General features: G+C 41.0%; 1 protein-coding gene across 4 annotated transcripts in view; it reads left to right on the top strand.

Annotated features, from left to right (window-relative positions):
• The window catches only part of kank1a (KN motif and ankyrin repeat domains 1a), a 68234-nt gene that overhangs the window by 40857 nt on the left and 12739 nt on the right, over positions 1 to 14638 (top strand). For 3 of the 4 annotated variants that reach the window (XM_042420695.1, XM_042420694.1, XM_042420696.1), the window contains 2 exons: positions 195 to 325; positions 11599 to 14253. In XM_042420695.1, coding sequence (XP_042276629.1) covers positions 289 to 325; positions 11599 to 14253 — 2692 coding nt within the window. In that variant the 5' untranslated portion in view covers positions 195 to 288. The remainder of the gene's footprint in view (positions 1 to 194; positions 326 to 11598; positions 14254 to 14638) is intronic. The other variant, XM_042420697.1, reaches the window with a different exon arrangement.

Raw genomic sequence — 14638 nt, 5'->3', positions numbered from 1 at the left:
AGCATCAGTGGATTAATTGGGAAAATAATCCGCAAATGAATCAATGATGAAAAAAAGTTAAGTTGCAGCTTTAATAACATACTTGCATGGCTCTTGCATATAAAGAGCTTTAGCTTGTTGTTCCTTACGTCTCTGCATGGACTGTTTATGACTTACCTGATATGTGATTAAATGTTCCCTGTGTTTTGTCTCAGTTTGCAGGTTGCATGGTAATCTGGACTTGATGCATGGCAGTTGCATGACCCCCAGTAGGTCTTGTTGTGGGACTGAGAGCACACAGCTGCAGCCATGGCTCAAACCATGCACGTGAATGGCAATGGCCCAGGTAACCAACTCATTTATTAACCAACTCATTTCATCATATGAGGTTAGAGGAAATTAGTCCTTTCTCTGTCTATATATGAATTTACATACTTATTTTTGGCTTATTTCCAGAGTTAAATCACCACATCATCATCATCGTCATCATGTAGTCAGTAGGATGGAGGTGTTTTAAAGTTGGTCACACAAATATAATAAAATTAGTTTCACCTAGCACACAGTTGGTAAATACTGCATGTACCCATACTTGTCAAGTGATTCCTGACTACCTCATGAACAATCTGTGCTCATGCTGGCTAAATAAAAACTTAGCTGGATAAAGATACAATAGGGCTAAATGTAGATTAGGTGTCCAGTTTCAGGCTTATGTCAGGCATGTATATTTAACTGCTCAGCTCCTGCATTACATCTATTTCTATCACTGTGAGTGAAAGCTAGTCATTCTTGGTTTAAAATCTAGAAAAAGATCATTTGCAAGATGTAATTTTTTTTTTACTAGGAGTTAGGGTCGGGTGATATGGCCCAAAAACAGTCTTGATTTTTCATTAGCTTTGGAACAATTCACGATTTTAGCATGATTTATAAAAGACCTGCACCACCTGCAAAGCTGTCAGCATTACACATAAAATACAAGCTATCTCATACAGGTGTTGACTGTCAGTACCAGATGCTTCAACTAAGTAGAGCACAGGCATCCAGTTAAGTTAGAGCAATAAAAAGTCCACTGACGAACGGATCTTCTGTTGTTTGTTTCTTGGAAAAACAATTCAGTCAACTCTCAGAGCTTCAGTTCTTGTAATCAGAGATGATACGTCGCCAACAAACACAAACTGAGAGCAGAGATCAGTGTGTAGAGTCATTTTTAGTCCCTCTCGTTAAATTTGCTACGAGGTTACCAGAGCAGCTAGCAGCTAGCCCTTTTGTATCTTTCACTATGACCCCTTACTACAAGTTATTAGAAGAAAATATGTCTCTCTCTCTATCACATGTTTTAATCTGGACTGTTTAAGCCTCTTCATGAACATCACACATACTTGCAGGAATGTTAAACATTAGCTTATGGTGGAAAAGAAATTTGCTTTTCATCCAAACAGAGTAGCTCCTCTGTTAGTTATTTCTACACCTCCTTCTCCTTGTGTAACACACTGAGGTTTTGTGTGTTCACAGTGCGCACGTAGGGAAGATTTCCATGCTTCAGCGCGAAGTAAACGCTGTCAGCCGAGGCGTAGCGCTGAACACACACCTGCAGACGGCTCACATTCCTGGGCAGACTAACAGGAGAGAGTGAAGCTTCTTTCTGCCAAATCCCTCCAGGAATGCACAACACGCAGGACAAATGCTTTCAGGTCACTTAAACACCGTCCTCAGCGTCAGTCCACCGCCATGTACATGACTCTGAGAGGATACTTTTAGTCTGTAGATAGATAATGCTTCAACCCCAGAAAGTGTTTTAATGTCCATTTTTGACAGAATGTGAAAAATGCTGAGGAATGCTACGTGAACACCGCTAACCTCCTCTCCCAGTAAACTGTAAAAATAGCTTCAGTGCAGTGTTGGCATTTAACATGCCAACCCGGTCACCTGCTGCACCACAAGAATGTCAAGAAGAGAGCGAAGCTTGCAAAACTAAGACCTCTTAGTGTAGAGATGCTCCAGTGCTGAAACTTTGGTATTATGTGCTCTAAATGAGGGTGAGTTAATGGTCTAGTCTGCTCAGGATAATCTGACATTGATTTATCTGAATCTGTTATGTTGGTTTTTTAGAAGCTGAACTTTTGTCATTTGTTAAGTTGTTGTTTTGTTTGCCAATTCTTCTGATTTTTCTACATGACAGATACAAACTAGGAGAGTTTGAGTCATTTACCAGGCTGGTAGTTTCTTATGAAAGATGTTATTGTGTTGTGTAGGATCCAGTGTTACTTAAACACATTATAGACTAAAAGTCAGGATCAATTTTGACCTATTTTTTTTATCTCTAGTGTCTCACATGTACGTCAAAGTGCAGTTCCCTTTAAAGGTTTCCTTATCTTGCAGATGAATAGTACGGTAATAGTCATTGGTAATTTGCACACAATGGAGCTGCATTTATGTAAACCGTGAGTCAGAGCCGTCTCAGTTTGTTTGACTTAGTTTCCTGATTGAATTGAGTGATTGATCAGTCATGTTTATCATTTTGTTAATGGTGAGTATATTCAAAAAAACAAGTGGCCATCCAGTCTAGAAATACAAGATATAATTCTGTCACTGAGACTTCAGTTACTTATTTCTGTAAAACAAAGGAGCTGATGTTCTGTTAAACAATTCTTAAGGCTGCAACTAACAATTGTTTTCATTATCGATTCATTTCTCGATTTATTGATTAGTTGTTTGGTCTATAAAATGTCAGTAAAGGTCAAAAATGATAGTTTCCCAAAGTCCAAGGTGACGTCCTCAAATGTGGCTTTTAGAAGACTAAAGAAACCAAAATATTTGCATTTAAGAATCTGGAACCAGAGAATTTTGGCATTTTCTCTTATAAATAACTAAAACAATGAGTCGACTAATCGTTGCAGCTCTGATAATTCTGCTCCACAGTTATTTATAGTTGATGATCTGTTTTAAAGGATTGTACAAACATAGCTGAGCCATTATGTTAATATTGGATAAAGAAGCAGATTTTTATTTATGTTTGATTTCCTCATACTGACACTTTTATTGGTGGTTTGAGCCCCGTTTAAAAACTCCAATACTATTTCTTTCTTAATCAGTTGAGCCAGTGTGCTCAGTATGAAGTCAGACAGAGTAACTGCCAGTTGTGGGATGTTTGACGCCTCAGTGCATTGAGCAACAAAGCATCACGCACATTTTTCAAATAAAACCTCAGCTGATCCTAATTAACTAACTTGGGTAATATTCATTACATTCAGCTGCGGGACTATTTTTGATGCCACATCCGCGTATTACTGTCCAAAAACATTTGCTGAATGGTCCTCAAACATTAGTTTTAGTTCACAGTCATAATCAGAAGCAAACTGATTTAAAAGTCAGTGCAGTTTAATAATAATATCAATGATTGTGATGCCAACGTCGCTCATAATGTTAATAATTTGGATTCTTTCATGTTAGTCTGCTGCCAAATTGACCAAAAATGGTACCAACACCACCACAGCAGCACCAAAACCATCATGCAGTGAAATCCTAGTAGTCTAAAATAAAAACCCCCCAGTAGATGCTGAGTCATGGTTCAGAGCAGACCAGAACGCCTTTGACCTGACTTTAATACCAGCAGCCTTTTGTGGACAGAAAACTCAGAGAGCAGCGGTCAGCGTTGGCCGATGACTCGACCTCCTGCAATTCATTCAAACCCAATGAAGTGGTTTAGTTTCTGCAGCGGAGACAGACCCAGCTGCCACTTAGTCTTACCCCATGGTACTGTTTACCACGTCTTTCTGTGCCCCATCAGTCACTTTCCTGTTGCGTGTTTATGTAAGTGCTGTGAGGTTATAAGAATGTGTGCCAAAGGGGGCAGCGTGCTGCGTCTTTGTGAACCAAATGGGTTAATTGTTCCGCTTTTATTCACTGGACTTGACCGCTCTGGACTCTTACTGTCTTTACACAACAATGTTTGATGAATTGATGCTGGTCTGGTTTATTTAAGTGTGACTGTATCTCAGTGTGCAGTAATCGGTTCATTGTCAGTATTTGAAAGGGGCATTCTTCAGCCAGCAGGTCAGAACAGTGTATTGGCTCAGTGTAGACAGTGAACACTGCAAAAGATGCAATGTAATACGGGTCAAAGCTATATAAAGCCTTTTTTATTGGTTGGTTCACAAAGAAAAATAGTTTTAAGTCAATCCAGAGTTTTTTTTTATCGTATACACAAACACAGAATCTGATGAATAACACAATTTTGCTTAATTTAATTTAATTCTGGTAGGTGGTTTTGCATGCTTGAGTGATCGCAACCATTAAATTGTGATACATGAGCTAAACACACACTAAATCACAGCTCCCTGTAATTTAATTTGCGACATTTAAACCAAACACAAGCCTTTTCTTTTTTTTCTTTTTTTTTTTTGCTTGAAGAAGACCTTTTAGCCGGTCGAAATGTTAATAAAATGAAAGGGAGCTTTGATTTAGTGTGCGACTACTTCTTGTATCGCACTTTTAGTGATTTTTGTATCCAGCACCTATCTATCGCTGAGGTTTCGTGGATGTGCACATGAACAGTCTGATTGCAGCCATTCTCAGAATAAAAAAGAGAAGCCTACAAGCTTAAAGACATCTTTGAATTGTTGGTTTGAGAATATGATATATCTGCTATTTATAAGATAATGTTGAGGCTTCACTTTTCCTGACAAAATCTTAACTTTAAGTCCACTTGAGATACAATTGAAAGCTATTGAAAAGGGTAGCAAGTGGATTTTGCCAAATTTTTGTCAAACTACTGTTCCCAAGAATTAATTTTTACACTGAAATCAGATTTTTGTAAGTTTCTTTCAAAACGCACCCACATCATTTAAAAGCTGCATATATCTAGGAGTTTAAATATTAAATATATCAAAGTTATTTTTTCCCCTATAGTGCTCAGCCCTCGTAGCTGCGGTCTATTCTTATTTTAGATTGTTTAGAATAGAAGTTTTTTTTTATGCATCACCAGAAATAAACCAGCCTACACACTCAGAGCGACTTTGACGTGTCCGATTGTTTTTCTTGACCATCTATGAGAAAAGGGTCTGAGATGGGGCAAAGTTTCTCAAACCGCCTCTGTGTTTGCAGAGGAAGCTCAAACATTTCCTCCGGTCTGCATCATCATGTACAGAGTTAAGTTGTTGAATTTGGCAGCAGCGTCTGGCACTGCCCTCTCAGTTCCTAGAAGTAAATCACAGTCGGTCGTTCTGCTCCGTCTGTCCCGCCTGTGTTCGGTTAGGAAAAAAGGGGCAGGAATGTGCCAGATACATGTACGTGTTGTTTTTTTGTTTCGTTTCCTGGGTTTTGTTTTTATGAGGACGGATGTGTCTTACTGTTTTGCTGTTTGGGGCTGCTGCAGTTTGAGGAGTTGATCAAATACTAGTGCTACTTTTCATGTGAGTAATTAGGCGTATAGAGCTCACGGGCAGAGCCAGGAAATACCAAGCTGGTCGTATGAGAAAGGACCTGTGTGTGTGTGTGTGTGTGCGTGTGTGTGTGAGTGTGTGTGTTTCTGGCCACTAGAGTCTCCTCCACCCATGCACTTGCATCATGCTTTTGCTTTCAGTGTATTGCCCAGTGTGAGTTTGACACTGTACTGTATTTTTCCATTCTGCAGCTGTGTGTATGAGACCAGTACAGCTGTCCAGTGAGTTTGTACTGTAGACCTCCATTGTTGTCCCAAAACTATGAAGTCAGTTTATTTATATAGCCCAGTTTAAAAGCAATCAGCGGTTGACCAAAGTGTCATACATAGAGGAAAAATAAAATGTACAGAGCACTTACAAATGACACAATGACAAAAACGCATATAAACACACATAGAAAGCCAAAGAACACAAGTCTTTAGCCTTGATTTAAGTCATTAAAAACATGTCCGTGACCACATGACACATCCACACTGTTACTCTGGATGACATGTTCCTTCATCACAAAGACTTTACTCATGTTATTTTGTTTTAGAAACGACTCCAAAGAGTAATAACAACAATTGTGTCGGAGAGGAAGTTCTGCGTAAGGCGGACGCCACTGAGCATGTGCGGAAACGTGGTTCTGTTTACAGTTCCGCCAGCTTCCTGTGCTGCTTACCGCAACCTCTTGACTTTGTTAGTACCTCAGTACTCTCTCCTCTTCCTCCTGCTGTAGACCAGCCTCACCACACTGGATCCCACCTACCATCTGCTCAGGTTACCGCAGGGCGAGCTAGACCCATTCAAAGCTTTCAAAGAATACAGAATAACAAATGAACATTAATATTAATATCATATCAGACATGTGTATTTTATCTATCACTGTTCACTGAGACTTGTCACCTGACTGTACTGTATGTTGTCAAACAGGGTAGTGGTTTATTTTAGAGTTAAAATGATTAGTTTAAATTAATCTGCATCTGTTTTGATAGTAAATTAAGTCATTTTTCAAGCAAAAACTCCAACAATTCTCTGTTTCCAGCTTATAAAATATATATATGTTGCTTTGTTTGTCTTATGTCATAGTGACCTGAATATCATTTGGTTTTGGACAAAATAAACGATCTGAAGACATCACCGTGGGCTTTAGCAAAGTCTGACTTTTCATAGATCGAATGATTAGTCAGCTAATCAAGAAAATAAATCAGGTTAATCAATAATGAAATTGTTAGTTGCAGCCCTAGTTAATATAAACTGGAACATATCTTCCATAGGCTGCTGATAAAATTTCACAATTTACCTAGAATAGCAGGCTTGTTTTGACCCAAACCCCAAACTATTCAATTTATGACGATATAAGATAGAGAAAAGCTGGAACCAGTGAATGTTTGGCATTTTTGCTTGATCAATCACTTAAACAACTGATTATTAAAATAGTTTCTGATTGACTAATAATGATTATTTTAGTTTTGAGTTGTTTTTTTTCACTCATGATGAGTAAAACCAGACATAGCTTGATGCAGAACTTGTTCATGCAGAAATAAAGACCAACTTATAGATGGTTGGATGACAAACAACTGGCAGACAGATTTAGACCAGTAGCCTAATTTATTCTGTCTCTGAGGGCACCGAGGATGTTAAAAGGCTTTTGTCAACTCTAAATTTAAACTTTTACAGAGCTAGTACAAAATAAACCGAGCCCTGCTTGTGTATTTTTCCTCACAGATTTAACATCAAGGCCCAACTTGGCCCTTTGCACAATATTTTAAGAGCAAACACAGAGAGGATTCATGGGTTCAAAGTGAGTGAATGGGCACTACAGTGAAATTTGAGCTGATGTAACATTTTGGATGAATTGATACGGCAAAGAAATATGCAAGCAAATGTGACAGCATTTGCCCAAACCTTGATATATTTAAAGATATTTCATGCAGAACACATGTCTGTTAAACTGGAGATGGCTAAAACATGTGTGAACCACTGGTGTCAGACCAGTGTGTGTGTTGACTAATGTGTTGGTGAGGTTGGCTATGAAGCGATGTGTGAATAATCAGACTGCGGCTTCTTCAGATATCAATGTATTCGAGCAAATTTAAAGAGCAACTATGTTCATTCAGCACATGGTTCCTGTTAGAGACTCTCGCCTGGAAATCGTCCGTGAAAGACGTGCGAGTAGCTCCTGGAAACATGGGAGTAAAATTTTAACAGCCACATTTTCTTGGCGATTTACTTTAGAGCATATACAGAATATGCTGTTGGAATGGATCCACAGCTAGTGTTGGGTGATTACGCTTGAATATTTATATATCACTGTTGAGAAAAGGAGAGCAGAGTTGGCTGGGGGGGCGTTTTATGCGTTTTTATTATAGTGACAGAGGAGAGATGACAGGAAACAATGGGAGAATGGGGAATGACATGCAACAAAGGTCGGCTCCTGAATTCAAACGGCATTGTGATTACCTGGCATGTGTCTCAACCAAAATAAAAACCCCAAATAAGGACAAATAAAGCCGGCCTTATCGTCGAAATTAAAAAAATGAAGCATGAAGATCTTTGTGGCCAACTGATCTGAACTTATTCTTCAGTTTAGTTTTATGTAGACAAACTCAAATTTAAACACAAATTGAATTAAATTTTAGCTCAAGAATATGTTAAAAACTAAAAGTTTGCCAGAATTGAATGCAGAAGTTGAGACTTGTGATGGTCCACAATGTTCATGGATGATATTAACATAATAATCAGCTATTGAGGCTTACTTCAGATAATGTTAGAGCTGCAACTATTGAATATTTTTATGGATGAGGTCTTGTTTTGTCCGACCAACAGTCCAAAACCCAAAGATATTCAATTTCTAATTGTATAACATGGAGAAAAGCAGCAAATTTTTGCATTTGAGAAGCTGGAACTAGGAAAAGTTTGGTATTTTTGCTATAAAAAATTACGTAAATCATTAATCGATTATCAAAATAGTTGCAGGTTAATTTTCTGTGAATCGGCTAATCATTGCAGTTGTAGAAAATTTATGAAGAAATTCATTTGCTGTTTTTTCTAACCCTTTCATATAATGCAGAAGCATGTAAAGAGGGAAGTTTAATGTAGATGGGGGTGAATTGTCATGCAGGTGGAGCTCAGCACATTTTAGGCAAGAATGATTGTGTGAATTTAAAAAAAACTATCACTTAACATTATCTTATATTCAGCAACAACTAATACTCTCCTTGTTTTTATGCTGTTGTTGAGTTGAGGAAAGAAAAGGCTGCAGAACTACATATACTTTCTCACACTGCTAGCTGTGTAACTGTTTTGTAATCCTTGTCAAATTGACAATGTAACAGCTGTTGATAACTGGAGCAGACTCCCGGGCTCTTGTCAGTGTCACTGTTGGCTCCCTGTCACTGGAGCGTGACCCCTTCAGTTGTCCCGTGTTGATGAGGTCATCGCTCAGCTGTTCGGGGTCTCTGCAGTACCAGAGGGCTGCCTGTCACTCCTGTGTGTGTGTGTGTGTGTGACACTGACGCTGGTCAGTGCTCAGTAACTCGTGCCAGAGGGAGTCCTGAAAACCAGACAGCACAAGACCATGACTGTGCCACCATACAGAGATTATTTATACCAGGAAAAAAAACAGGATGTGCTTTTTCTAAGGCAGAGCAAGAGAGTTCACAGCCTGGGCTTTGTGTTGAAATTGCCCTTTGTTGGATGTTTGACATGAAATTTTAGATAACTTCCTAAAAATAAAGTAAAAATTGTTTTATAAGCGCACAAACTGTTATGAAACTGTAAAAACTGAAATTACAGTTGAAAGAGTTTATTCAGTTTGCTTCTTATATCTGACCATCAGTCTAAAACCCAAAGATCTTCATTTTGCTGTCATATATGAGAAAGAAAAGCGGCAAATACTCATATTTGAGAAGCTGGAACCATTGGGTGTCGGGTATTTTTCCTTGGAAAAATTGTTAAAATATTGCGTGATTAATTCTTTGCTCTAATTCAGTCGAGCTAGATAGTGTGAAGAGAAACAAATAGATCCAACAGAAAATTAATCATTGGATAGTTCTAGCTTCTCAAATATGGAATTTGCTGCCTTTCTTTGTTTTACAGTACATCAGTGTAAATTAAATTGAACTTAATATTAGGGAGGTTTGGACAAAAGAAGATATTTTAACAAATTATGAATGGCGTTATTTACAACTTTGAAGTTTTATGGCCTAAATTATTACGAAATAATTTAGTCATTAGTTGCTGCCTTGCTTCTTCCAAAATGTAAGATTACTCTGTAAAAAATATAGGGCAGCTGTATTGAAAAGTTTATTTTAGGGCTGCAACTAACAAACAAGTGATTCATTGTTTAGTTTCAGCAGAGTGAACAATGTCACAATCATAATTACTCAAAGTGACATCTTCATATTTGTTGTTTTGTCCATCCAACAGTCCAAAACAAGGAGCAAATCCTCATATTTGAGAAGGTGTTACTAAGGAATTTTTACTTGATAAATTACTGAAACTATTAATTGGTTTTTAAAACAGGTGGCCATGCATCAACATGCACCATTTAAATGACTAATTGTTTTACTGCTTGTTTATTTCTGAATAAACTAGCTCTGGAACAAAGTTGTGAAAGTTGGACTTGACTATTTAACAGTACTGCATTTGGGGAAACTGAATGCGACAAAGTGGACATAAGTATAAACCAGAATATACAAGTTTGACATGTACAGTCACTAAACTATTTGTCTTAAGAACAGGCTGTTATTGTCATGAGTTCACCTCCCCTCCACTAAATAACAGGACTCTTATTTGGGAAGGGAAGCGCCCGTCTCCCAGCCTCACAGGATTGGAGGAGGCAGCTGTCCAATAGTGCGCCAGAGCAGTGCAGTGCTTAGTTTACACCAATAGTAGACTTTTTTTCCCCCTTATGGAGAGAGGATTGAGAAAGAGTGCACAGAGTGAGAAGAAACAGCAGTTCTGTGGCTCATACAGCCTGATCTTTGTACTGTATCCTGTCCTACAACAGCCAGCAGAGAGACGTGAAGGGGGGGAAAGTAAAAATGGAGAGAATGCTGTTGGACTGAGGTGAGTGAAGCTTGAACAACAAGGCGTTGAGGTTTTAGTAGCAGGCTTAGCCTTGTAATTCCCTCCTCTGTTTTAGCTGAATGGAGAGGGATTGACGGGAAAAGTTGCCGGAGCTGGGTGTACTGGAAAGGAAGAGCAGGGCTGTTTATTTCAAGCCTGTGTTTGCTTTAGTCGGTGAGAGTTCCAGGCATACCAAGAACAAGACGCTGTATTTAGCCAACACAGTGTGAATGTAGTGGAGTCTCCCAATGGGCTGGAAAGCTGGTTGGCTTTACAGACGCAGACATCTGACAGATTCAGGCATTTTCAACTGGATGTGTGGAGTTTGGACTTTGATTTAAGCAGCTTTGACTGATCTGTACAAAGTGAAGAAACTCAAGATATTCAATTGTAGTTTGTTTTTTTTTATTTCTGTCTGCAAAGTGTCTACTCAAAATCTGAAAACAGGTCAAGCTTGGTGGTTCATTTTTGTCTGTAAAAAAACAAAAAAGGTTTACCTTAGGGATGGATTTTGGACTAGAAAATATTGACATTGTCGGTTTTCCTGTTTGACCTCTTTTGGCTCTGTCTTATCCAAGCTTCGTAAACAAGAGCCTGTTTATCTGTCACAAGCTTTCCATGTTTTAGTTTTATCAAATCTCACCAGGCCAGTGTGTTTGAAAAAGACAGGGCTTTTGCTAAGTTATACATATAAAGCAAGACATCAGTGTTCGTTTTTAATTTTGAAGTTCACTATGCCACCTTCTATTTTTTGTTTGTTTCGCATAGTTGGATCTCGCATAGTTTTGGGATGACTTAAACCATCCCTTGCCTAAATGATTATCACTCACGCTTTTCAAACAGTGATGTGAGAAACTTCAGACGTGTTTGTACTTGCACTGTCAAATAATGGTGATTGTCAGCGGCCGAGGAAACACTTAACACTTCACCTGAGATTCAAGCTGCTGATGGGACTTCAAAACAACTTTGCACAATTCCTGTGCAATTTACCCTTTTTACATTTGTTGATATGCAACAATTAAAAAATATTATGTAACACAAACTCTGGTTTTATAAAAACACTGAAATGAGATTTGAATGTCAACTTAAATTCTTCACTAATTCTATGTTTTTGTGGTGTCTTCTACAGAAAGAGGACAAAGATGCCCAAGCACAGAAGACGACAAAGACTCTGTGGCCCCATACTATGTTGAAACTCCCTATGGTTATCAGCTAGACCTGGATTTCCTCAAATATGTTGATGACATTGAGAGGGGCAACACCATTAAGAAGCTGAGTATCCAGAGGAAGCCCAAAGTGGCCAAACCCTGGGCAGTGCCTCGGGGCAGCACTGGCGGGGGCAGCAATCAGGCTGAATGGACCTCCACAGACTCCCTGTCCTCCTCCAACAGCGACGACAAGCAGTCCCCAGTCTTCTTCAGCTCCAGGCCCCAGGTTGCTGCTCCGCTGACCCCCACCCTCTCCAGGGCAACCTGTGAAGTCCCCTTGCAACAGTCATACTCAAATACAACAGAGCCAAAACAGCTCCTCCCCCCACCTTCACCCAGGTTCGCCCCTCGTCACAACCCCCAAGTGGAGAAGACCCTAATGGAGACTCGTCGTCGACTCGAACAGGAGCGTCTGCTCATGCAGCCACACAGCGAGCCCCCAGTGCCCCGCCGTCGTCTCGCCAGCTTCGGCGGCATGGGTTCCAGCAGCTCGTCTTCTTACTCAGGCTCAATGGCCCCAAGCCAGATCTCCCCCAGCACCCATCAGCCTCTGCCCATCAATGGTCACCTCCCCAATGGAGAGTATAACCCTTACTACCCGCCATCCATGGGCAGCTCCATCCGCCACAGCCCCATGAGTTCTGGCATGACCACGCCAGTGACTAACGTCAGCCCGTTACATCTGCAACATATCCGAGAGCAGATGGTTGTGGCCCTCAAGAGGCTGAAAGAGTTAGAGGAGCAGGTGAAAACCATTCCCATCTTACAGGTTAAGATTGCTGTTCTGCAGGAGGAAAAAAGACAGTTGGCCGCTCAGTCCAAAAATCAAGGTCCTGGTGGTTTTCGCAAGCGCTCCTACAGCGTAGGCAGTGCTGACCAAATGGAGAACCCAGGCCCCATCCAAAAAGAAGCAGAGCTGCACATCATGGAGCCTGAAGCCCAGGAACAGAACGCTCAGCGGCTGGAGGAGTTCAGGCGTCTGGCAGCTGAGGTCCAAGCTCTGGAGAAGACGACCCAGGACAGTAACGGACTTGGAACTCAGCCTAATAACCTCACACAAAACGAAGCCCACCAGAAGTCCATTGGTGTAGTTACTGATGAAAACATGAACAACCTTCCTCTCTCTCAGAGGAAGTTGACAGAAGAACATTGTTTCCGGGATGTAGGAGTCACGACGGAGCGTCAGGAAACTCACAGTGCTGCGGTTGGCGTGAACGAGGCCATGCTGGGCATGACCACTGAAGCTGAGAAAGAGATTGAGCTACAGCAACAGACCATTGAAGCACTGAAGGAGAAGATCTACCGCTTGGAAGTACAGCTGAAAGAAACTACTCACCAAATGGAAATGGGCAAGCTAAAGCTAGAGCTCCAAGCGGCTGGTGGGTCAAACAAGAAAAAAACAGACAAAGGTTTGATGGCCAGGCCTGAGATGTACAACGCCTGCGTGGAGGCCAAAGTCCAGATGCGCAGCCAGGGAGTGGGTGACCATCTGGAATTCAGCCAAGCTAACACAACTGAAACTATAGAGACCCACACTATAGGAGTGTCCTGTCAACCCAATGTGCAGAGCATTGCCATTGGCCCAGATATCCCAATGGACCAGTGGGTGGTGCATGAGCGTGTGGAGGTAAATGACCAGTGTGTAGGGAGACAGGTGGAGACATGCAACCAGCAGGTAGGCATAGAGCTGAATGTTTGTGAGGTGGGAGTTAACACAGAGGAGTCAGTGGACAGCTTGGCACTCTGCAAACCCATGACAGAGTTGAGTAAGGAGTCAAGATCAATTGGCTGCGGAGATTGTTCAGTGGATGTGATCGTTAGTCCTATCAAGACGCTGGTGTCGCAAGGAACTGACCCAGATCTTGTGAGCAAAGTGGACTCTGCTGTCATGGTTGCTCCTGAGTCAGCAACTCAGCAGACCAATACTGAGACAGAAGTTGTGAGCAAGTCCACCAACACAGAAACAGCTGTCCTGATAGACTCTTTCACTGAAATGGTGTTTAACACTTGTGAAAAGCACACCAACACAACTGTGATTGAAACAAGGACGGTTGCTGCTGGGGAAGGACTCGTCAAAGACGTTCACTCAACAGCAAAGATGCGCTCGATTGCTGTTGGAACCACCACAGATGTGGAGTCATTCCTTGGCAAATCAAGCTCTACTAAAACCAAAGAATGTGGGGTGGGACCTGTTAGCATTAATGAGAACTTTTTGGTTGGCTTAAAAACCAGGAATATAGCATGCGGGCCCTCCCAACCAGCTGAATTTGTTGCATGCAGCAGCGAGGAGACTGTGGAGGCTAAGACTAAGGTTGCACCACTGCAAGCTGAAGCCCAGGGCGGCGCCGGACTGGACCACTACATTGAGAGGGTGCAGAAGCTGTTACAGGAGCAACAGATGCTGCTGGCAGAGAACTACAGCGAGCTTGCAGAGGCCTTCGGTCAGCCCCAGTCCCAGTTTGGATCCATCAACAGTCAGCTGGTCAGCACGCTCTCATCCATCAACTCGGTCATGAAGTACGGAAGTGCTGAGGACATCTTCAAGCTACAGTCAGACTCTCTGGACTCAAACAAAGGTGAGAGGTTTACCACAACCAGCACTGAGCAGGCTAATGGTTACACATTAACACGACGGCTCCACAAGTGTTGCAAAAACACACAGATCTTGTGGTGATTGGCTGAAAGTCATGCCAGGCAATTTTAGCATAGTTTCAAGGGCAGACACAGAAAATGTACACAAAAACACACACACACACACACATACACACATAATTGTAGCTGGCAAACAGGCTGTCATGTATTTAGTGCCTCAGGGGGCCAATGAGTAGAGAATTTGATTTATTTTCTTTTTTCTCTTTCATGATTTATAACTCATTAGATTAAATTTGCTCCATATGCATGTCTCTCATTACCACTTAAGGAAAATGGTCGGCACTTATTTAGCACTTTTCAGCTTTAACA

This window comes from Thunnus maccoyii, chromosome 9, assembly GCF_910596095.1.
Source record: "Thunnus maccoyii chromosome 9, fThuMac1.1, whole genome shotgun sequence".
In the NCBI taxonomy this organism is placed as follows: Eukaryota; Metazoa; Chordata; class Actinopteri; order Scombriformes; family Scombridae; genus Thunnus; species Thunnus maccoyii.
Note: the sequence above shows the minus strand (reverse complement) of the source record. Positions and strands in the feature narration are given on the sequence as shown.